Source organism: Salmo salar, chromosome 07 (assembly GCF_965601325.2).
Source record: "Salmo salar chromosome 07, fSalSal1, whole genome shotgun sequence".
Taxonomy (NCBI): domain Eukaryota; kingdom Metazoa; phylum Chordata; class Actinopteri; order Salmoniformes; family Salmonidae; genus Salmo; species Salmo salar.
Genome location: NC_138297.1, coordinates 21,691,020 through 21,716,297, shown reverse-complemented (window position 1 = coordinate 21,716,297; position 25,278 = coordinate 21,691,020). Strand labels below are relative to the sequence as shown.

Sequence of the window (25,278 nt, the reverse complement as noted above, 5' to 3'; positions counted from 1 at the left end):
ATAGTTAGCCACGGCCAAGTGACTCACTGTCTGTAAGAGCAAACCATTTTCGTGAACGGGGTGGTATACCTAATAAATTGAATATATTGTGTATATTGACATACGACTCACAATCATCAATTTGCATGCATGGTTAAAGCTTTACAGACCTTTTCCGCAACCTTCCACTAACCAGTCCAGCATGCACCTCTTCCTCAGCCCAAGTCCCGCTATAGCCCCACTTCATCACCAGTCATAGAGTACAGCACCGCTTTAAAACGCTTGCCTCATCACATGTGCCAGGTAATCTCTCTCTCTCTCCCTCTCTCTCTCTCTCGGGTTTATTTTTATCTTTCTTCCTCTTTTTCTTTGCATGTCAGTGGAGTCTATGTTGCTTTATCTCTCCATTCAGAAGTTTTCACAGACTTGCTTATAGACTACTGTATGTATGTGTGTGCCAAAAAAAATACCCAATAAAAAATTGGAATCGGGTTGCATCCAGGGTAAATGTTATATGCTGCAAAGGTTAACTGCTATGGGCAGGTCTGTATTGCTCTTTCCCTTTTAGATGGTGCCATTGGGGCCCACCTACAGATCGTAATGATGCTTCCTAGCAGTTTCCCCTTTATGGCCTTCTACACTTCTCTGTCACTAGTGAATAATCCAAAAGCACCCTTGAGGATTCTCAGAAACATTTGTTGTTTGGCTTCTAAGAAAGAGCTCAACTTTGATTTTCTTTAAAAAACTGGTCTCCTCGAGGACATTTATTACCAGTAACTTATTTTTGGAATCATTTGAATAACTACAGAGGTGTTTTTACTATTGAGCCTACATTTTCTTGGTGTTTCAACTTTTGAGCCTCCAAATTCTCTTCTTTCCATGACAGCCTTTGATAAAGAATTTTGTCAGTGCCCAATCTTACTTCATTTACACTGATTGCTTTTTCCTCCTTTTGCTGCTCAAGGTCTGCTTCTGGGTGGTCAATCCTACAGTGTATAATATACTCTCTCAGTGTAAAATAGTTTAGTTTTAGCCCAGTTTCTCAGACCCAGATTAATTCTACTAATGAACTCAAAAGCATGCTCATTGGAAAATAACCATTGAAAGTGACTTTGAGTCCAGGAATAGATTGTGCCTGCCTGGGATTCCAGCTCATAAAGTTTTGTGAACTGAGAAAGAATCAAGGAACAGGAAAAGCTAAAAGAACACAATAGCCAATATGTTCAGTACCCCAAACCACAAGGTTCACTGCCATGTTGCTGTTGTGGTTTCTGGCTGGCAGGCAAAATATATTAAGTCAGCTCCTGGTTGAGAGGTGGTCAGGCCTGGGTGGAATATCGATTACCGGGCTGCCTACCTCACTGGCCGCATCATTTTAGTTTTCCCTATGTGTAACGTATACAGTAACTACTCTGACAAAGGCCAATCAATACTCTGGTGTAGCCAAGCTTATACAATCACAACTCATGAAGAAAAAAAACACTGATATTTTGCTCAGGCTACTTTTTTTGTTATATTCAAACAAAAGTTTTTAATATACACTACCGGTCAAAAGTTTTAGAACACCTACTCATTCAAGGGTTTTTCTTCTTTTTTTAATATTTTCTACATTGTAGAATAATAGTGAAGACATCAAAACTACGAAATAACACATATGGAATCATGTAGTAGCCAAAAAAGTGTTAAACAAATAAAAATATATTTTATATTTGAGATTATTCAAATAGCCACCCTTTGCCTTGATGACAGCTTTGCACACTCTTGGCATTCTGTCAACCAGCTTCACCTGGAATGCTTTTCCAACAATCTTGAAGGAGTTCCCACATATGCTGAGCACTTGTTGGCTGCTTTTCCTTCTGTCTGCGGTCTGACTCATCCCAAACCATCTCAGTTTGGTTGAGGTCGGGGGATTGTGGAGGCCAGGTCATCTGATGCAGCATTCCATCACTCTCCTTCTTGGTAAAATAGCCCTTACACAGCCCGGAGGTGTGTTGGGTCATTGTCCTGTTGAAAAACAAATGATAGTTCCACTAAGCCCAAACCAGATGGGAAGTCGTATGCTGCAGAATTCTGTGTTAGCAATGCTGGTTAAGTGTGCCTTGAATTCTAAATAAATCACAGACAGTGTCACCAGCAAAGCACCCCACACCATGCTTTACGGTGGGAAATACACATGCAGAGATCATCCGTTCACCCACACCATGTCTCACAAGGACACGGCTGTTGGAACCAAAAATCTCCAATTTGGACTCCAGACCAAAGGACTAATTTCCACTGGTCTAATGTCCATTGCTCGTGTTTCCTGGCCCAAGCAAGTCTCTATTTCTTATTGGTGTCCTTTAGTAGAGGTTTCTTTGCAGCAATTCCACCATGAAAGCCTGATTCACACAGTCTCCTCTGAACAGTTGATGTTGAGATGCGTCTGTTACTTGAACTCTGTGAAGCATTTATTTGGGCTGCAATTTCTGAGGCTGGTAACTTTAATGAACTTATCCTCTGCCGCAGAGGTAACTCTGGGTCTTCCATTCCTGTTACGGTCCTCATGAGAGCCAGTTTCATCATAGGGCTTGATGGTTTTTGCGACTGCACATGGAGAAACGTTTGAAGTTCTTGACATTTTCCGTATTGACTGACCTTCATGTCTTAAAGTAATGATGGACTGTCATTTCTCTTTGCTTATTTGAGCTGATCTTGCCATGATATGGACTTGGTCTTTTACCAAATAGGGCTATCTTCTGCATACCACTCCTACCTTGTCACAACACAGCTGATTGGCTCAAACGCAGTAAGACGGAAAGAAATTCCACAAATTAACTTTTAAGAAGGCACACCTTTTAATTGAAATGCATTCCAGGTGACTACCTCATGAAGCTGGTTGAGAGAATGCCAAGCGTGTGCAAAGTTGCCATCAAGGCAAAGGGTGGCTACTTGAAGAATCTAAAACAAATGAAAATATATTTCATGTTTAATACTTTTTTTGGTTACTACATGATTCCATATGTGTTATTTCATAGTTTTGATGTCTTCACTATTATTATACAATGTAGAAAATAGTAAAAGATAAAGAAAAACCCTTGAATGAGTAGGTTTTCTTAAACATTGACCGGTAGTGTATATGGATTCTTTTACTTTACTGAATGTACATTCTGTACATTTTAGACATTTCCCATGCAAGCCTCACCAATTGAAATACAGTATGATGTCTCACTGTTGTAAGTTCAGCCTTTGCTGATATGTAATTTGATGACAATGCCTAATGGTTTGTTTTTCATGTCTCTGTCCCTCTTGTACATAACAGTCCTCAACCACGGACACCAATGAGGAGAGAGTGGCGCGGAGCAATAGTGACAAGGTTAGTGTCTCTATGCAACCTTCAAACCTGCGTCAAATACATATGTTAAATACTTTCAAATACTTGAGGTGCTCTGGATTTAGCTTGGAGCAAGCCTACAAAGCACTGCTCAAGTACTGTATTTGAAAGTGTTTGGGCGACGGTCTTTTAAACTTAGGTAATGCCTGTAACTTGACGTTGTATTGTCGTAGAAGTCTCAAACCAAATTTCCGCAGGGCTTTGGGAAACATTTTTTTATTCATCATACTTTTAAAGTTCAGGTCTCATCACAACGAGTGAATGTGTGATCGCATACACATGACCGTTCAGTTATCCAGTTTTTGTCCGCAATAATGAATCATATTTATCTTATAAAATTAGGATTTTTAGTAGACCTAGCACTTCACTCATACTCTCCATCATAGCAGTGGAGTGAAGTTTCTGCCTTTAGTTTCACTATGATGCTGTCCTAGAAAGTCACTGACTATTCTCTGTTCTTTGTAGGAGGTTGAGTGTCACAGTAGACTATTCCTACGCCTCTCCCCAACTAACCCTTTTACTCCTACTCCGTTTAAGGTTTGTGGGTCTTTGTGTTGTCGTGCTTTTCACCTTCTATTTCCATGTATGCTCGTACGGTTGTGTTATGGAATATATGTGGAGACACATACTGGACAGCCCTTACATGCATACATGCTGTCCGAGCATCTTTCCACTAAACCTGTTTGAATCCCTTTTTCTTTTTTGCCTTTTGTTGTTTACAGATAGCATCGATACAAATGTCTGAATTTTGCATCGTTTTGCAAAATGTGGAAATTGAAATAGCCAAATTCATCCCCAAAATATGCAATGGTTTGATTCGGAATCAAAATGCATTTGAATTTAACTAAATTGATCAAAATAATCCAATGTTTGCCTTGTATCCATTATCAGATTTTTTATTTCATTTTAATTTATTTCACCTTTATTTAACCAGGTAGGCCAGTTGAGAATAAGTTCTCAATTACAACTGCGACCTGGTCAAGATAAAGCAAAGCAGTTCAACACAAACAACGCAGAGTTACACATGGGATAAACAAACGTACACTCAATAATAGAAAATAGAAAAGAAATAGAACACTTTTCAATAGAAAAGTCTATATACAGTGTGTGCAAATGTAGTAAGATTAGGGAGTTAAGGCAATAAACAGGCCATAGTGGCGAAATAATTACAATTTAGCAATTAAACACTGGAGTGATAGATGTGCAGAAGATGAATGTGCAAGTAGAGATACTGGGGTGCAAAGGAGAAGAAAAAAACTAAAACAATATGAGGTAGTTGGGTGGGCTATATACAGATGGGCTATGTACAGGTGCAATGATCGGTAAACTGCTCTGACAGCTGATGCATAAAGTTAGTTAAGGAGATTTAAGTCTCCAGCTTCAGTGATTTTTGCAGTTCGTTCCAGTCATTGGCAGCAGAGAACTGGAAGGAAAGGCGGCCAAGGGAGGAGTTGGCTTTGGGGGTGACCAGTGAAATATACCTGCTGGAGCGCGTGCTACGGGTGGGTGCTGCTATGGTGACCAGTGAGCTGAGATAAGGCGGGGCTTTACCTATTAAAGACTTATAGATGACCTGGAGCCAGTGGGTTTGGTGACGAATATGAAGCGAGGGCCAGCCAACGAGAACATACAGGTCGCAGTGGTGGGTAGTATATGGGGCTTTGGTGACAAAACGGATGGCACTGTGATAGACTACATCCAATTTGCTGAGTAGAGTGTTGGAGGCTATTTTGTAAATGACATCGCTGAAGTCGAGGATCGGTAGGATGGTCAGTTTTACGAGGGTATATTTATATACAATGGTTGGATTGAATTCTATCAGTAAGGAACATTTGTTATTAAACTCAGTCTTGAATATTCAAGTAATCTAGAAATACACTGCTTATGACTTTGCTTACAGCAAGCATTCCTTGGTAAGGCATATAAACAAAAAAAACATCCCTAAAAAGTAGGGTAATATTATTTTCAAGTGTCCACCTGCACACGAGTGACTAAAACTTACTTTACCGACTGAATTTAACAATACAGCTTTAGGTTGTAGTCAGCTAAACCTGCTATGTTGAAACTAAGCGATTGTTATCTGCCTTTTTGCCACACAACAAATCTATTTTCCCGATACTTCTGGATGTGGCAGCCGCCAAAGCGGGAAGCGGGAAAGACATCGTCCACCACCCCTCACCTCTCTCTTCCTGTGGTTCCCCACGTTGGAGAGACAGACACGGATACTCTGACAGAGATTCCCGACAGACCGTCCCAGACGGAAGAGGAGGATACGTTTGACTACAGATGGAGTGAGTGTGACTCTATGAACAGATCTAGGAACAGTTTGCCTTCCTCTTAATCCTAACCATGGCCATTATGGAGGGGGGGGGGGGGGGGCAAAACTGACCATTAAGGGCAACTGCCTCCTTAATGAAAGGACCGAAGTTGGCTAACCAAGTTATGTTTTCTGGGTTCTCACATTGCTATTAGGGATCATTACACAATGAATAAGCCCATGGACCCAGTCCAGAGATCCAACCCCTTGCTCCTACTCCCAAGGCACTTGTGGAGAACTGGATAGATTTTATAGGGGAAAGTCCAACAAATTCTTAAGGGGGCAGCTACTACCACATTTATACTCCTTTCAGATTTATACAAAGATCCACTGCACAGTGGGTAGGCAGTAGGGTTTGTTTCTAGACTATGCAATGGATTCAGACAGTTCCCTCTTGGCTTGCCTGCTCCCATTTTGCTAGCACCTAGTGGCCACTAGAGGGCCTCCACATTGCAATCATAGTCTTGCCAGTGCTTGAATTGGGCCGGAACACACCAGTATACCCAAAATTTGTACCGACACCAATTTCAGTCCACTTCAAGAGCTAAGTATTTTTATTTGTATTTATTATGGATGCCCATTAGTTACTGCCAAGGCAGCAGCTACTCTTCCCAGGGTCCAGCACAATTAAGCCAGTTATATACAATAAAAAACAACATTACATTACATTTACAACAGATTTCTCTTCACAGTCCCCTCTGTTCCATAATGTGCTTGCATGAGTTACTTGATGTGGAATGGAGTTCAATGTAAGTTTGCTACTAGGATCCCAAGGCAAGTGAGCTAGACTAGCACAGTGATATTATATTATATATTATACCTAGTTCTACAAAATGAAGTGCTTAGGGCCTTCAAACTCAACTCTGGACCTCAAAGCCAGTCCCACTGTGTTTTCTTTCATTCTTCCCCTCTAATCAGGCACTGATTTAGACCTGCGACACCAGGTGGGTGCAATTATTTATCAGGTAGAACAGAAAAGCAGCAGGCTCCGGACCTCGTAGGGTAACAGTTGAATACCCCTAGCCTCGGGGTTAGGGAAAGGGGTTGTTTCTGGATGGGGCCTCGGGCTCTTCTGATTACAGGCAGTATAGTCCCTCCTGGGCCCCTGGTGTGTGTGTGTGTCCTCTGGTGATCCGGTTGATGAGGTGGAGACTGGAGTGGTGAGTCAGGGAGATTAGTACAAGAGCATTTAGGCATACAGCCCAGAACAACATAGATGAGAGATAGAGAGAGAGAGGCCTGTCAGCCAGGGAGTGTAATAGAAGAATTTGACTCTTGTGAGATGTTGTATTGATTATGACTTTGCATTTGATGTGATCCTTGCGCTTAGAACCCATTTGTTTGATTCCCATTCATGACTTCTCTGTCACATTCTTCCTATGTTCGGGTTGTGAGTGTAGCAAGTCAAGAAAAGCCAGCTTAAATCCAGCTTAAAGCTATACTATAAAATACATAGAAATCTATCCATTATAGCTGTATGTGGCTCTATTTAATCATTTCACATGTGAATTATAATTATATAACACACACAGGTTGTAGTCAAGCCCGCCACTGTATTCACGTCCATCAGTATGATTTGTCAGTGTTTCAACCCGTTTCATTCTATCAACTGTTCTCTACAGAGAACATCAGTCAGAGGTACGGCAGCCTCCCAGGGCTTCTGCACATGATTGAGCTGGAGAAGGGGAAGACCGGCCTGGGCCTTAGCCTGGCTGGCAACCGTGACCGCTCCCGCATGAGCGTGTTTGTGGTCGGGATCGACCCCAGTGGAGCCGCCGGCAAAGATGGTCGCGTTGTGGTCGGGGATGAACTGTTGGAGGTGAGGGGCTTGGATTAGTAACTTAGTGGTCACAGATGCTTTAGACTGGTGCTTCTTAACCAGGAGTTGATGCCCAGTGGGTATTACTATGTTGTATGGTCTGAATCAGACAAATATGACTTGATTTAGATTTTCCTCTCTGATTTGAGATCTGCGTTGAGTTTTAGTCTCGACGATATTATCTGAGGTTTGCAGGAAGCAAGCAAAATTAGTGACAGTTGCTGAGTTGAATAGCATTGCATCGAATTCAATTGAATAAAGTGCTATGAAAGACAGTAGTAATAAGTACATTTCTGCACCCTGTCAGATCAACGGGCAGATTCTGTATGGGCGGAGTCACCAGAATGCCTCCTCCATCATTAAAAGCGCCCCATCGAAGGTCAAGATCATTTTCATCAGGTGGTGTATTTGAAGAAACAGGGACATATATCCCTTATCTACCAAGTGTTAACAGGGACAACAATGTATAGATACTGTAGCTCAGTGTTTCCCAACTCCAGTCGTCCGGTACCTCCAACCATACACATTTCTGTTGTAGCCTGGGACAAACTCACCTGATTCAACTTGTCAACCAATCATCAAGCCCTCAACAAGCTGATTCAGGTGTTTGCTGTTGGGGGTAGTGGAGGACTGGAGTTGGAAAACACTGTTGTAGCTGAACCCCTTCAATACCAAAGGACTAGTTCAAGTCTAATGCGTCACCATATAAAGCCCAGTAGAGGGAGCTGTGGTGTTACAAAGGACTGATGTAAACTGATATCAGAGAAGACACAAGGGGCATCTCAATACTCCCAAGATGTCTTCTTCTATTACCTGTGTTACTATCAGTCAGGATCCGTGAAAACCCAGCTAGTTATCACACATAGACAGGCCCAAATGAATCAGACCAAAATAAGGGATTCTCGACTCACGGGCGGGAACACACACTACTTAACTGAACTGATAGCCTCAATTAGACTTGTGTGGTTTACAGACTCAGTCTGCGTCCCAATTGACACAATATTCCCTACATCAGGGATCATCAACTAGATTCAGCCGCGGGCCGATTTTTTTTCTTGAGCGGATGGTCAGGGGGCCGGAACACATTTACAAATAATTAGTCAACTGCAAATTGACCGCAAGAAGCCCAAGCAGATAGACTATTTGATTTAAACATAATCATTTCATACGGTCACATATATCTCTATTATGAGTAGGAATACTTTGGAACAAATGTCCATAATTTTTTAATGTCCAACAATTTAAGACAAAAAGTAGTGCGCTGTATAGGCGAAGGGGTGCCATTTGGGACACAGGCTCGGTGATTCATATGAGCTATAAGTATCAGACAGGCAGAAAGCTGGGTGTGATTTACTCTGATTGGTGATTTACTCTGAGTTATGACTGGTGGGCAGGAACACAGATGCTCTCAACCAGATGGCTGTGGGACCAGTGAGGGAGCATGGAGACACACTGGAGCCCCAGACAGAGGTAAACACACACACACACACATGCAGGCATGTGCACACAAAGGCATAGTACATACACACACATGCGGGCATGCACACTGACACACACACGCCACATGCATACACACATGCATATAAAAGACCTTACAGTGTGAAGCAGCTCAATGACTGGAAATACACTCATATATTCTACTCTTTCAATCTCTTTATTATTTATTTTCTCACAGCTGGAAACATGTTCTTCCATTGCACCCTCGGCGATCGATGTCGACATGGTCAAATATGTGCAGCACGTCATTCTGCTGAAGGTGAGACACTCAAACCTCCCATGCTGCTCTGCTATATGTTACCTGGAGAAGCTCCCGTGCTGCACTGCTATATGTTACCTGGAGAAGCTCCCGTGCTGCTCTGCTATATGTTACCTGGAGAATCTCCCGTGCTGCTCTGCTATATGTTACCTGGAGAAGCTCCCGTGCTGCTCTGCTATATGTTACCTGGAGAAGCTCCCGTGCAGCTCTGCTATATGTTACCTGGAGAAGCTCCCGTGCTGCTCTGCTATATTTTACCTGGAGAAGCTCCCGTGCTGCTCTGCTATATGTTACCTGGAGAAGCTCCCGTGCTGCTCTGCTATATGTTACCTGGAGATTCCCCCTTTGCTGCTCTGCTATATGTTACCTGGAGATGCTCCCGTGCTGCTCTGCTATATGTTACCTGGAGAAGCTCCCGTGCTGCTATGAGTTACATAACCTCAGACCTTTTCAGGAAAAGGTTTTATTGATGAGGTCATAAAACAAAGGGAAGTAGAGAGAACCACAGTGAGAGAGAGAGAGGGAGGGGGGTCGAAATAGCCTATTCTAGTTTAATAGGCTGCTAAAAGAGAGAGAGAATGAGAGAGGGGAGAAAATGGGCCCATTCTAATTGGATAGTCTGTTATTAGAGAGACAGAGAGAGGAGGAAGCAAATGATCGAGGGACGACAGAAATCTACTCTAGGAACTGAGAAAGAGCAGGATAGACAGACAAAGAGAGAGAAAGAAAGAATGAGAGAGGGGGATGTGAACCTATTCTAATTTAATGCGTATTTTGACAAGCCAAACACCTGGATGGGAGTCTCAGCCTAGCTGTCTATCCACATGGTCTATTAGAGGATCAAGGTATGAAGGTAACATCTGGTATGGGCACATACCAGACACATACTTCCCTGTTCCTTCCTCTCGCTCTCCAGGAACAAAAGAGCGAGAGTGAGTGAAGCTGGATAGTGTTCATTACGGCACATCGCACCAAAACATTTTGCAACGGAAAATGTAAACAAGTGTTTCGTATTAGTCAAGTTCAGATGGTACCTCCCCGTTTCTTTAGAGTCTTTGATGGTGGTAGAACCATAATGTTCCAAAATGCCTCACAATTTACAAAACAAACCTGTGTTGTTTCTGATTGCTATGTTCATGTTTAATGCGTTGTCATGCATGTTTCATGTGCATGATTATGTTTTCAATTGTGATTCACTGTGCCTATAATTATGGTTGACAGGGAGCTATTGAGTACAATTCAACTACATTATCACTGTTTAACTCTAGGAGGAGGGTGGATTCGGCATCACTTTCAATGAGGACACCAAGGATGGGGTTGTGATTCAGAGTATAACTGAAAGAGGACCAGCAGGAAAGGTATGTCACTCTACTGTTTCTTAATCTTCTGATTCAAAGAGGTATTCTCTATAGAAGTGTTCTGGGGGACCCACAAGGGCAGCGGGGTTTTGTTCCAGCCCAGCGCAAAACCGCCTAATATTACTGGTCATGTGTGGCTCGGTTGGTAGAGCATGGCATTTGCAAATGCCAGGGTTGTGGGTTCAATTCCCACAGGGGACCAGTATGGAAGATAAAAATTTGAATATGTATCTACTGTAAGTTGCTCTGGATAAGAGTTTCTGCAAAAATGTAAATAACTAATCAACTGCTCATTAGGACCTTGATTAGTTGAATCATTAAAGTGCTTGGTTGGAACAAAAGCCTGTACTGCCCTATCAAGCAAAAAGGCAGTAACTGCTCATTTGATCAAAAATGAGTTAATGTCATTTTTTGCTACATTAAATACATCCTTAATCATGTGGACAAGTATCCTGCCTCTATTGTATTGTGTTTTGGAGAACATGGGGGTCATGTTAGCAGTAACTGCATAAAGTTACTGTGAAACCAAGGTAAATAAAAGCCAGATTTCTCAGTTCCACGCTATGAGCAGTTACTTTCTTTTTGCTTGGTAGGGCAGAGTAGTGGTCCATGACTAGTTTTAAAGAACAATACTCTACAGAAAATCCCATTGGTCAATCCTACATGTTATGCTAATTGGTTGCCCACATTTTACCCATTGCAAAACATTCTCTAACACCAGTCCTGTATTTCTCTATGCAGGACGGCAGCATCAAATCTGGAGATAAACTCCTAGCTGTGGAGGATAAGCCAGTGATGGGCTACACTGTGGACAGGGTAAGAGCTGCCTCTGCAGCCATTTTAGACACACACCCTATTCCAGGGTTAATGTATATTTAAATGATTAGCTTGCTGAGTGTTAGTTAAGTAATAAGGCCCGAGGAGGTGTGATAAAAGGCCAACATACCACGGATAAGGGCTGTTCTTAAGCACGACGCAACGCGGAGTGCCTGGACACAGCCCTTAGCCGTGGTATATTGCCCATATACCACAAACTCCTGAGGTGCCTTATTGCTGTTATGAACTGGTTGCCAACGTATTTAGAGCAGTAAAAATAAATGTTTTGTCATACCCGTGGTATATGGTCTGATATACCATGGCTGTCAGACAAACAGCATTCATGGCTCGAACCACCCAGTATATAATTTAATGTAGAATTCAATGGCTATAGTTCATTTTTACAATTTTCATAATAGCAAGCTAGGACTTATGATTTGATTAGCTAAACTAGCAAGTCTGTTTGTTTGGTTATCACGGAAACTTCTGTAGCTATCTAGTAAACTTGCTAGCTACTTCAGTGGATGTTGAACAAATGAACACATTTTTTGTGGCAAATGTGTTCAATTATAGACATGGAATAAAAGGGATAATCAACTCGGGGCTCTATACATTCTCTGAAAAATAATGCAACTCTGTGAAAGGTCAGTTCCACTCCGCTAGCGCGTCGTCGAAAACACCTTTCATGTCGTTCATTATCTTCCATAGAACGCATAGCCCTTCGTTGATTTCTCATACATAGACTATCTGTTGGGGACTCTTAGAAAAAGTGTTCCAAAATTGTTCTTTGGCTGTCCCCATAGGATAACCCTTTTTGGTTCCAGGTAGAACTCTTTTTGGTTCCAGGTAGAACCCTATTGGGTTCTATGTAGAACCTTCTGTGAAAAGGGTTATACTTGGAACCCGAAGGGGTTCTACCTGGAACCAAAATGGGTTCTCCAAAGGGTTCTACTATGGGGACAGCTGAATAACGCTTTTAGGTTCTAGATAACACTTTTTTTTCTTAGCATGTTTTTTCCCTACATTTCAGGTCCACTCTTTACTGAAGAAGGCCAAAAGCTCAGTGAAATTGACTATCAGCACAGACAAGTCATCGCCCCTTCTCCCCCACTGTACTGGTCAGGCAACCAGCCTACCCAGCATCCCTAGAATCTCCATGGCTACCCTGGGCCAGTCTGAGTCAGAGCCAATCAGGAGTGAGTAAACCGCTTGTCATGTGTTGTCAGGAGGAAATGCGATAGATCATTAGCAATTGGGTTTATTAAGCATAAACAACCTAACTGAGGATGTTTTACATAACTTAAATATTGGAGCTAGTTTTAACACAACATCTGAAAGAAGCATGATCCACTCAGTCAGATAGAGCAGAGTGATATGCTTATAGGGCAAGTGCCCCCACCTTCAATACCAATCCCTTGAGATAGAAATCACGTCTGTGATTGTTAGTCAATACTGTTTCTGTTGATTTACATAATGGAGAATAAACCAGATACAGTATAAAAAATATATAATATTCAACACTCAAATGAATTTGTAAAGCCCTTTTTACATCAACAGTTGTCACAAAGTGCTTATACAGAAACCCAGCCAAAACTCCAAAGAGCAATATTACCTAAATATACCTTATACAGTAAATGTCATATTTCAGTTTTTTTATAAATCTACTATAATATATATATATAAAAAATGTTTTTTGCTTTGTCATTATAGGGTATTGTGTGTAGATTGATGAGGGAAAAAAACGATTTAATCAATTTTAGAACAAGGCTGTAACGTAACAAAATGTGAAAAAAGTGAAAGGGTCTGAATACTTTCTGAATGCACTGTATACCTTGTCAATAGTGTCTGAAGAGATTCTAGTCTGACTTCAGCCTGGCATTGAATGGATATGTGCTTTAGCCAATATTGTTGTCATTGGGGTATATTGAATGGCATGCCAATAATAATCGGATGAGTTGGCTAAAAGCACACACAGATCTGGGACCAGGCTAGAATTAATATATTTATTTGATCCTTTCATCTCAATTTCCCACTCTCTCTCATCAGGCTCTAGTCGCTCGTCCACCCCTGGCACTCTGGCTTCCTCTGACCCTGTGACCTGTCCCATCATCCCCGGCTGTGAGACCACCATAGACATCTCCAAGGGCCGCACAGGCCTGGGCCTCAGCATCGTGGGGGGCTGTGACACTCTTCTGGTAGGCCAAAGACCACGACCAAGGAACTTTTCATCAAAGCAGCTCTGTGATGACTGTGGATATGACTGTGGGCTTTTGAAGTGTCCACTTGTGTTATAGAATAATATCTGAACTTGTATTTCTGAATAATCTATGACAGAACGGTTGTTGGATCCCAATTATCAGATTGCAAATTGACAGATACTGACAAAGAATCTGGGTTAGTTTTACATAGTTTTACATATGTACATAGTTTTATCTGCAGTTTTAAACCCGAATTTACAATGTGTTTTTGTCCAATTCTATATTTTATAACAATACATAAGAAACAATTAGTCCCAAGTTGAACCACTAACATTAGGAGAAGACCCACTGCTACTTAAATAATGACACAAAGTTGAAAGATGTGCCACCCTCTTTGGTTTCTGTGCTATTAGAGCTGCTAGTAGTATCCCGGGCGAAAAGGGCTGTAGAGGCAGTGGAATGGCAAAGGAATATAGGAAGTGATGCAGTCTGTCACACACACACACACACACACACACACACACACACACACACACACACACACACACACACACACACACACACACACACACACACACACACACACACACACACACACACACACACACACACACACACACACCGCTCCTCCTCTCTCCCCTCCATTCTGTTTGCTCAGCCAGGCCTGAGGAATAGCCATTTGTCTAGCCTCAGCCACAGGAGACAATATCCAGGCCTGGAATGTGACCGTTGACCTGAGAATGACCCACCTCCCCAAGACCCCCCCCCCCCCCCCCCTCCCCCTCCACCCTGTCCCATGGACACCCACATACACAGACTCCACCTAATGCCAACCTGTTCCACTCTGCCTCTCATGTATTCCTGAACTCCTTTGTCTTGTCATTATATGACCTTCATGTCTCTCTCTCTCTCTCTCTCTCTCTATCTGACAACTTCTCTCAATTGAATCTTCGTTCATCCCTCCTCCCTCTGTCTTCTATTTCTCCTTCTCTCCAACCACACCCCTCTCCGATTTCATCACTTTTTTTCCCGCCTCTCTCATAGTCTTCTTTTCTTTCGCTTCTCTTTCTCCAGGGGACCATCATCATTCACGAGGTCTATGAGGACGGAGCTGCCTCCAAGGATGGGAGACTTTGGGCTGGGGACCAGATCCTGGAGGTATTGGAGCGTGTTCATCATTTAGGATCAGATGCCCCCCCATCGCTGTAATCTCATTATGATATAAAAGGCTAAACAGATCCTAGATCAGCACTCCTACTCTGAGACTATTTGGCCAGGCCCATACATCTTCAGCAATCCCGTGTGATGGACAATATCAAGAGGAGAACCCAATCCTAATATTATGTTGCAATACATACGTGAGTCTTAAGAATCTAACGATTTGGTTCATAGTCTAAAGAAGAACTTTGCAATTTCACTTGAATCATATATAACATCTAAAATTGACAATGTATAAACAGTCAGCATGTATAGATGGCATGATTTATAGAATGACATCTTAATAGCCAGCTTAACTCTCTGACAGCCACCGCTTTGCCCTTTGCTTTGTTATGGAGACTAGGGGTGTGACTGGGGCAGTTAGTCATGGTAGCTCAGTCAACCCCTTTCAACTCACGCAAACACACACACACACCCTTATGACTTAATTTACCCCCCCCTCAGTAATTCACTTGGGCCCCCAGCCAAGCTGTAGTATTCATACTGCTCATGATAGGGTCAGGGAGAAAAGTGAGAGAGTGGCCACCCATTCTGTGGTTCAAGCAGAACCAATGTCATTAGTGACCCATTTCAGTCTGCTATGGGAAAAGCCATGCAATGCATGGCTACGCTAGCGCTAATGGGCTATTTCCCCTTGATATGGACCCTTAGAATAGGTTGCGGTTCTCAGCTCTAAGCTAACTACATTATGGTGTTATTACCAGACGAGGTTTTCAAAATGTATAGACCTACCCTCATGCTAGCTGTTGACTGTGCATGTTACGCTATTCACATCCTTCACCAATATTCATGTTTGTCAATGTGTTTGAGTCTACAGTGTTTATATACATAGGAACAATATCAAATGCTATTGATTGTACTCCTGCTGCCACATTTTTAAATTGACAAATCTGTTTTTCTCTCTCTCTCTCGCAATCTCTCGCTCTCTATCTCTTTCTCTTGCAATCTCTCTTTCGCTCTGGAGTAAAGGTGATATAAAGCAACGCTCATAGCTACATGATTCTCATATTCTAAACTCTGTTGAACAGCGGTCGACCTTAGCTAAGCCTTGGATGGTTGACGTGTGATTTATTTTCTCCTCTCTATATCTCTCTCTCTCTCTCTCTCTCTCTCTCTCTCTCTCTATATATATATATATATATATATCTCGCTCTATATATATCTCTATCTCTCTCTATATATATATATCTCTGTCTATATATATATCTCTATCTCTCTCTCTCTAATTATATATATATCTATCCCTTCCTCTTTCATCTCCTCCCTTTCTCCACAGGTGAATGGCATTGACCTGCGCGTCGCCACTCATGACGAAGCTATCAACGTGCTGCGCCAGACCCCTCAGCGGGTGCGTCTCAGCGTTTACAGGGACGAGGCTCAGTACAAGGAGGAGGACCTGTGGGATGCCTTCACCGTGGAGCTGAACAAGAAGCCCGGCCAGGGCCTGGGCCTCAGCATCGTGGGGAGAAGGTACTAGAACCTATAAGTCTTCTAGGGACGTTTGACTGAAAACATTTATGGGATTTCCTGAAATGTACACCGTAAAAAGGAGGTCTTAAAATGTGCACCACTAACAAGGATGTCCTAAAATGTACATCGTAAATAATGGATGTCCTAAAATGGATGTCCGTAAGGATGTTGGAGATAAGCTTTCTTTTACTAGTTCGAGAGCCCCTCAAGTATTTAGGACGTCGAGTCATTACACAACCCATCAGAGATGTACTAATCCCCTATTAGACTCTAGCAGTGGATAGTGTGTGTGTGTGTGTGTGTGTGTGTGTGTGTGTGTGTGTGTGTGTGTGTGTGTGTGTGTGTGTGTGTGTGTGTGTGTGTGTGTGTGTGTGTGTGTGTGTGCATGCGTGTAGGCCACAGATTGTTAAGCAGCAGGGTTCAATGTGTTTGACCTTTCCTAACTCAGTGATTGACATCGGTCAGTGAATTGACTAGTTGCTCGAAAACCATATTAGGCATTTCAAGATTTAAATGTGTTTTTCATTCAACATATGGATCGAAAAAGGAAACATTCTCCAACCGGTACCGAATATAAGAGTACTAACTGGAACGGGTATCGGAACAGAACAAATTCCCAAAGATACCCAGCCCTAGCCCTAGTAGATAGAGAAGCCCAACATACACCAAGCTAGGTACCCTCGCTTTTTACCCGGGTTTGCCTTCAGTGAATTTGGGTCATTCTATGCTGCTTTGGAACCTGCTTTACTTTAACCTATAGATCCTGAACCGCCATGCCTCTTACTGGGGTACAACAAAATGGATGTCAACCAACTACAGCAGGTGGCGATAGATAGATAGATAGATAGATAGATAGATAGATAGATAGATAGATAGATAGATAGATAGATAGATAGATAGATAGATAGATAGATAGATAGATAGATAGATAGATAGATAGATAGATAGATAGATAGATAGATAGATAGATAGATAGATAGATAGATAGATATTATGACACTTAAAAGTACATCATTTGATTTGGTCTTGTATCTATCTAACCCTAACTACTAAACGATCACACACAAATGACAGACACATTCACAGAGACACCAAGCACTCACACTAACACAACATAAACCCTGGTTCACTCACATGATGATGTTTCTATCCCCAACAGGAATGACACAGGGGTGTTTGTGTCAGACATCGTGAAAGGGGGCGTGGTGGAGAGTGACGGGAGGCTGATGCAGGGAGACCAGATCCTGTCCGTCAACAAGGAGGACGTCAGAAATGCCACCCAGGAGTTAGTGGCCGAGCTGCTGAAGGTGAGCCTATATAGGAACCATGGGAAGTCCCATCTGGGTCAAATTAAGCCTGATCCCAGATATATTTTTGCCATCTTGCTAGATACATATACGTTACCATAGGGTTTGGCTATAAAGCACTAACAGATCTGAGGCCAGGCTTGGTTCAATGTGTTTGTTGTCTCAAATTAAGTTACAAATTGTTAATAATTTATGTATTGGGGAATTTGTTAAAGTGTTGTTTTGGCTCTTTTCCCACCAGTTGGTGTAGATACGTCACTAGCATCTGTTCTTTTGATGGTTTGTTTAGTTAAAAAAACGTTTTATGTGTTTACATGTTTGTGTTTGCAGTGTGGTGTGGGACCCATAGTGATGGAGGTGGGCAGATTTAAAGCTGGGCCCTTCCACTCTGAGAGGAGGTTCTCACAGAGCAGTCAGGTAAGCTGACATTTTGTTTTCTGGACCTTAATTATATGCTGGGGACTGTTTAGGGGGCAACATTACAGCATGTTCTGATAGAAATGCATCTAACAGATATGACTCATGTAGAATAGGGACACCCTGTCAGCTCTATTCATTGAAATTCTATCTGCAACTCGCTGATGATTTCAGCTCACTGAATACACCCCAGTTCTTCTCCTGCCTCTAAGTCCTATTGGTAGTCCTTAGTCCCAAAATGGAAAGAAGGACAGAAACTTATGCCATTCATTTTAAGTTTCTCTTCCCTTGTATTTGGGTAGATGAGTGAAACAGGCAGCTGCAAGGTGACCCCTCACTCTCTGTCAGCCTCCTCTGGAAGCCTCCAAGTGGACTGTGACAGCTTACAACACACAAATCAGGAGTGTAAGACATTTTCAGTTAACATGTAGTGGATTGGAAACTGAAGCTGGCTTGATTCATTTGTCTTGATTCATTTTGGCTGTTTACTGTTGTTGTTTGCACAGCACTGGACCACCAGGAGATCAGAAGTGTTGAATTCACAAAGGTCAGTGTTCTTTTATAATACTCATCATTATTTGGAAAAACAAAACAGTTTTTAGCTTGTCCTTGTATTAAGATAGATGCAGCATACGGATTGTACTGGTTTTTCACTGCTGCTGTTCCTATATGTGTTTTATTTGTCTTTAGTGGGGTAACTTACAACACCTTATGATTATAGGGATTTTGAAGTACTTTGTGTAATAACTTTCCTCATAGGGCCCCACTGATTCCTTGGGCATCAGTATTGCGGGTGGAGTGGGCAGTCCCCTGGGTGATGTGCCCATCTTCATCGCCATGATGAACCCTACTAGCCTCGTTGTCCAGACACACAAACTCAAGGTGGGTTGGTACAGCAGCAGCTGTAGGGTCCTGTTAATAAGGATCTCTACAGATCGGTGTCCCACCCACGGGGCGGTTGAGCTAATGTGCGCTAATGCGATTAGCATGAGGTTGTCAGTAACAAGAGCATTTCCCAGGACATAGACATATCTGATATTGGCAGAAAGCTTAAATTCTTGTGAAGATAACTACACCGTCCAATTTACAGTAGCTATTACAGTGAAAGAATACCATGCTATTGTTTGAGGAGAGTGCACAGTTATGAACTTGAAAAGTTATTCACTTCTTCGGGATCGGTGTCCTACCCACGGGACGGTTGAGCTAATGTAGGCTAATGCGATTAGCATGAGGTTGTAAGTAACAAGAACATTTCCCAGGACATAGACATATCTGATGTTGGCAGAAATCTTAAATTCTTGTTAATCTATTGTTACGCGGAGTGGAACGGGGGAACCCAAGAGCAGACTCAGACGAGGAGACTGGGATGAAGTAATCAAGGTATTTATTGAAACAAAGGGGGAAGATGGGAGTGCAGGTCAGGGGAAGCTCAGGCGGGTTGCTGGAAACCAGGTGCGGAGGCTGAGGCTGGAGCGAGAGGTGTTGGGACGGGGTAAGCAGGTCCGGAGGGGAATCTAAGGGAGTAGTAGAGTGGGGAATCCAGGACAGATTAGCAGGATGACGAGACGTAGGACTGGAGACAGGGACCAGAGTCAGAGCGGGCAGAACTGTAGCGGAGAGGAAAACAGCATCAGGCAAGGAAAACAGGCACAACAGGATCTGAATAGTAACAAACGGCTAGAAACGTAGACTGACTGAGCAGAGATTACAATCTGGCAGTGTGGAATTGGCATGGCTCAGTATCTGCAGAGGTCTTGATTATGTAACAGGTTGCAGCTGGTGGGGATGAGCTCTGATTCCAGCACACCTGTCTCCGCCCACACAATCACACACAAACAGAGAGGGAGAGGGAGAGAGTACTGGGGGAGTGGCGGCAGGTCAAGGAGACACAGGATGAGCAGTAGAGGGCGTTGCAGGAGCAGATGTGACATCTAACTGCACTGTCCAATTTACAGTAGCTATTACAGTGAAAGAATACCATGCTATTGTTTGAGGAGAGTGCACAGTTATGAACTTGAATAGTTATTAATATTCCAATTAGGCACATTTGGGCAGTCTTGTTGAACAAAATGTTGAACAGAAATAAAATGGTTCATTGAATCCGTCAAAAATGTTGCAAATGCACTGCTGCCATCTAGTGGACAAAATCTAAATTGCGCCTGGGCTGGAATAATACATTATGGCCTTTCTCTTGCATTTCAAAGATGATGGTACAAAAAAAAATACAATTTTTTGATTTCTTTGTATTATCTTTTACCAGATCTAATGTGTTATATTCTCCTACATTGATTTCACATTTCCACAAACTTCAAAGTGTTTCCTTTCGAATAGTATCAAGAATATGCATATCCTTGCTTCAGGTCCTGAGCTACAGGCAGTTAGATTTGGGCATGTCATTTTAGGCGAAAATTGTGAAAAAAGGGGTGGATCCTTAAGATTATAAACAGGATAGGCCTATGTAGGCTATGTTGTTGGTTGAGTTCTAGAACCCTCATAGAAAGTCAGACTCCGCAGATCACATGGAATCAGGAGCTTCAACATGTCGACATGTTGGTCATACAAATTCTCCAAAGCCACAAATGCAAACACAAACATCAGTATTAAGTCAACTTCTAGAATATTTACAACTAAGTGTATTACCCCTTCACTTGTAGCTGGTTCATTTGGGGTGGTGGGCTATTCAGATTTGAGATTTGTCTGTGTAACTCAGACTTTTTTCATAAATCGTTCAGTGACGTCAATGTGGGATTTGCGTGAAAATTGTATCTCAAGTCTAAATACTCCCCTTAGTCCGTTTCAAGTCATCACGTAGGTTGGTCCTATTAGGCTCGAGGGCCTTCACAGCTGAAAGCGATGGCCTATGGCCTCCTGCAGGAGGACAGACAAACTAACCATTGTAGCCCCCACATACAGACTGGCAGCAGACAATACTAAAGCAGTAAGCCATCTGGGACCATATATCTAACTCTACCCATAAAATGTAACATAATAGAGGGCCTGTGTGGATGTCTTGAATAGAATATCTATGTTGCTATCCCTTCAAAAGCCCACTCAGACCATTCTCATACAATCCTTGCTAAATTCTTGCTTGAGAAATTGCCCTGGCTAAGAAGCTGTTTTTGTTTTCCATTAAAGTGCAAAAAAAGAAACAATCACATTTGAATCCCTTCAGGGTGAACTAAAACAGCAAGACACAAAGCAGTGGTTTTGATACATATGGTTCACTTGCATTAGATTTGACCTAAATTAATGTTATCAGTTGTTATCTCATTGTATCATTACTAAGTCAGTATTACTTTCATTACCAGAATCTATTGTTTTATGATGCCTGGCTGAAAGCCGGCTGATTAGGAGTAATGCATCTCTGTTCTCAATCAGCACAGACCACTATCTCCTTTCTGCTAACCCCTTCCAACAAGTGACATACAATACAATGCCCGTCTTAGTTTACGCCTACAAGGGCCTAGGAGGTAGGGGTTAGTGGTCGATTTAGTATTCCGTCTCTAACCCAAATGTACCGATATTACAAACATTTTGTCCAAGGGGTTAACACAGGCCATGACCTTACTACGTCTAATATTTTAATTCAAAGAAAAAAATATTTGACCTTTATTTAACTAGGCAAGTCAGTTAAGAACAATTCTTATTTACAATGACGGCCTAATATTATGGGTTTTACTTTTCGATTATTTCTCTATTGTCTTTCTCTCTGCATTGTTGGGAAGGGTCCGTAAGTAAGCTTTTCCCTGTTAGTCCACAATGTTGTTTGCCGAAGCATGTGACTGATACATTTTGATTTGATTTGAACCTCGTAACCTCTTTGTGACCTCCAGATCGGTGACATTATCGTCAGTATCTGTGGGACCGCTACTGAGGGTATGAGCCACAGCCAGGCCGTCACCCTGCTGAAGAATGCCACCGGCACCGTCGGGCTTCAGGTCAGTGAAATACTTCTCGTTCAGTCATTCTCCCAACTACAGTAAGATTATACTGGTCTTTTAGCGACAATGCCCACTTCATCAATGATAAGTGTGTATTATCTGTAGCTTGTCTGGCTGTTTGATGTGGTTGCTGTCATCTATGTCATGTTGTCTGCAAATGTTGACGATTAATGTTGTCTTTATCTCAGCATTACTAAAATGCGAGACAAATTCCTGTAAAAGGCCAATAACTGAGCTGGTGAACTGAACGATTAAACACCCAAATTACCTTTTTATGTATCACTCATCTTGCAACCACAAAACCCAACAGGTGGTAGCAGGGAGTGATACCACAGTGACCGGCCCCTTTCATGAGCAGACAGCTACCGGACTCTCAGTCTCAGGTCTTACTGCTACTAGCATCTTCCACGACGACCTGGGGTACGTGCACGCACGCACACACACACACACACACACACACACACACCACACACACACACACACACACACACACACACACACACACACACACACACACACACACACACACACACACACACACACACACACACACACACACACACTACTGTCGTTCCTGTGAAACCCGTACAAAGCTCGATAAACATCAACAGAAGATAACAAGCAGAGGAGGCTGTTGGGAGGAGCAATAGGAGGACGGGCTCATTGTAATGACTGGAATGGAATGAGCCCGTCCACCTATAGCTCCTCCCACCAGCCTCCTCTGATATCTAGATATCTAATGACAACATTTCTGTACGTCCTACAGACCTCCTCAATATAAGACCATCACACTGGACAGAGGCCCAGACGGACTGGGCTTCAGCATTGTTGGTGGCTTCGGAAGCCCACACGGAGACCTGCCCATTTATGTGAAAACCGTGTTCGGAAAGGTTGGGGAAATCTCCTCTTTTTGCTAAACATACTTTATAATTAACTAAAGCAGGTCAGTATTCTGACCTGAGATCTACAGGGGATTTGCTTGTGCATATCTGACATTAGAATACCTCCCATTGAAACTAAAGGTAAACAACTTCATCATGCTAGATTTGTATATTTCTTGCAAGCTCATTTGAACATTCTTGAAACGTGATTTGAAGATTGATGAAATCTGTTCCTTTTGAATTGATAGTTAAAACGGTTGGAATTGAAAGCGTGGTAACCTGGCGTGTGGGTGTGTTTTCTCCAGGGGGCGGCGTCAGAGGACGGGCATCTGAAGCGGGGGGATCAGATTATGGCTGTTAACGAACAGAGTCTGGAGGGGGTCACCCACGAGGATGCCGTGGGCATCCTGAAGAGGACCAAAGGAACAATCACCCTGACTGTACTTTCCTAGATGCACACATAGACAAATAATCATACCTTGAGGTAGACACGCATTACACACCTAAAATAAGATATACTGTACAAGTATACTGAAATGTGAACACACTACCATATGTTCCTAAGCGCTAACCTTGTTTTGTAGCAAGAAACACTGTGATCCATATTATTTGAAGCTACTGCAGGTAGACAGAAGTATTCACTGGACACCGTGGCTCAGATCATCTATACTCTAGTTTTCTGTGCTCAGACATGGACTGTAGTGTTATGATATTTAGGGTTAATTGCCCTTGAAAAGATTTCTATAGAACGAGGGCCATTATTTAAGGCTTATGCTACTGTAAACTGCTGTCCGTCCACTTCTATATTGAAGTCACTGTGGTTCTAGCGAAGAGACAGTGAGCAAGTCTAGACTCTTTGAATAACATTTCAATAATGTTTGAGTAACGTTTTGTCTGTGATGCAAAGCACCTTTTCAGAAGGGACATGGTTTGAAATCTTTGGTTTCTTGGTCAGAAGTTATACAGACCAAGTCTGTAAGTGTGTGTACGTGGTCACAGTCAGGGAAAGGAGAGTGTGTGTATGAGACATTCACTGCTGCTAATGCATATGATGATGTGAAGCCTTGTTTAACACTATTTTAACGTTCAAGTATTACTCTTTTTTTTCTGTCATGACCGTACTTTGTCATAATATGATAGAAGGTGAAACCAGCCAACTTCTATGGTCTATCTCAGTGGTCTCCAACCCTGGTCCTGGAGAGCTACTGGGTATGCAGGCTTTTGCTCCAACCTAGCACTAGCAAAGCTGTTTCACATAATCAACTGTTGACAGTCTTCAATATGGACCACGATTAGCCTAATCAAGTGTGTTCGTGTTGGGCTGGAACAAAAGCCTGTACACCCGGTCACTCTTTGGTAGGAGTTGGAGCTCCCTATCTATCTCAAACCATTAGCTGGATACCCCATGTTCTAGTTTCACAATAATGGATCCCCTATTCAACGTGGCGTCAGTCACACTCTTGTCACCCACCGTACATGTGTACTTAGTATCTCCAGCACAGTATTGAGTTGTTCACAGGCTGAATTAATAAAATTGACCTTCAAACCCCAGTTATTGATTGATTTCATGTGTTCTATTTGGGTACAGTCACAGAGTCCATATGCTTTTCAGTAGTGTGGCTAACTGGTTTCTTAACAGTTGATGGGAATTCCACTGAGACTTGTAAATGAGCCAGCTGGGGGTTATTATTGGAGGCCCATGGCATGACACAAGATCCTCACATCTGACTAATATATCATCTTTATTCATGTTAATTTATTTTTTTGGAGGATGTGAGGAGCAACTGTGGATTATATATCTGATATATTATTAGCTGGCCATACCCATGATTAATACATTTATTTCTAAAACCACACATCTAAGTAGATTTGTAATGTGCATCTTAGATAGCTAAAGGAGTTCAACGTCTAGTTTTGATTTACATTTGGTTGAGTTGTCAACTAATGTGAATCTAATGTGAAATAAAAAAAAAAATGTCTCCATGTCATTGGATTTAGGTTAAAAGCTGGAAGAAAAAAAGATGAAATTCCCTTACGTTGATAACTTTTTTCAAATCCAATCAGTTTTCCACATTGATTCAACGTAATCACGTTGAATTCTGATGTTTTAAATGACGTGGAAACAACATTGATTCAACCAGGTTTTGCTCAGTGGGTTCATACATCAGAAAGTAGAGTCTTGTCTTAAATTACTTCATCCTGGGCCGTGTTCATTAGGAACCAAAGAAGAAGAAAATGTAGCTATCCAATAAGAAACACATTTGTATTCTCTGTTACAAAATGTTTTAACGTTTTTTGGGTGTGTGCCCTAATGAATAACCCTGAAGCTTGTTGAGAGGGAGGGTAGAGAAAGAGGGCTATCCGACTGGGCACACACATCAATTCAACGCATATTCCATGTTGCTTCAATGTAATTTCATTGAAATAACAT

The 25,278-nt window shown here is 42.2% G+C and overlaps 1 protein-coding gene across 6 annotated transcripts in view; it reads left to right on the top strand.

Annotated features, from left to right (window-relative positions):
• Positions 1-24,398, top strand: part of LOC106608788 (multiple PDZ domain protein) — a 64,217-nt gene extending 39,819 nt beyond the window's left edge. For 3 of the 6 annotated variants that reach the window (XM_045721683.1, XM_014206932.3, XM_014206936.3), the window contains 22 exons: positions 199-282; positions 3,278-3,331; positions 5,484-5,640; positions 7,289-7,485; positions 7,793-7,884; positions 8,880-8,955; positions 9,161-9,241; positions 10,510-10,599; positions 11,341-11,415; positions 12,446-12,611; positions 13,462-13,610; positions 14,658-14,771; positions 16,108-16,301; positions 17,461-17,608; positions 17,939-18,025; positions 18,328-18,430; positions 18,532-18,572; positions 18,785-18,907; positions 21,859-21,963; positions 22,277-22,386; positions 22,733-22,856; positions 23,153-24,398. In XM_045721683.1, the coding sequence (XP_045577639.1) occupies positions 199-282; positions 3,278-3,331; positions 5,484-5,640; positions 7,289-7,485; positions 7,793-7,884; positions 8,880-8,955; positions 9,161-9,241; positions 10,510-10,599; positions 11,341-11,415; positions 12,446-12,611; positions 13,462-13,610; positions 14,658-14,771; positions 16,108-16,301; positions 17,461-17,608; positions 17,939-18,025; positions 18,328-18,430; positions 18,532-18,572; positions 18,785-18,907; positions 21,859-21,963; positions 22,277-22,386; positions 22,733-22,856; positions 23,153-23,299 (2,517 nt within the window). In that variant the 3' untranslated portion in view covers positions 23,300-24,398. The remainder of the gene's footprint in view (positions 1-198; positions 283-3,277; positions 3,332-5,483; positions 5,641-7,288; positions 7,486-7,792; positions 7,885-8,879; positions 8,956-9,160; positions 9,242-10,509; positions 10,600-11,340; positions 11,416-12,445; positions 12,612-13,461; positions 13,611-14,657; positions 14,772-16,107; positions 16,302-17,460; positions 17,609-17,938; positions 18,026-18,327; positions 18,431-18,531; positions 18,573-18,784; positions 18,908-21,858; positions 21,964-22,276; positions 22,387-22,732; positions 22,857-23,152) is intronic. The other 3 variants (XM_014206933.3, XM_082977447.1, XM_014206934.3) reach the window with 2 other exon arrangements.
• The last annotated feature ends 880 nt before the right edge of the window (positions 24,399-25,278 follow it).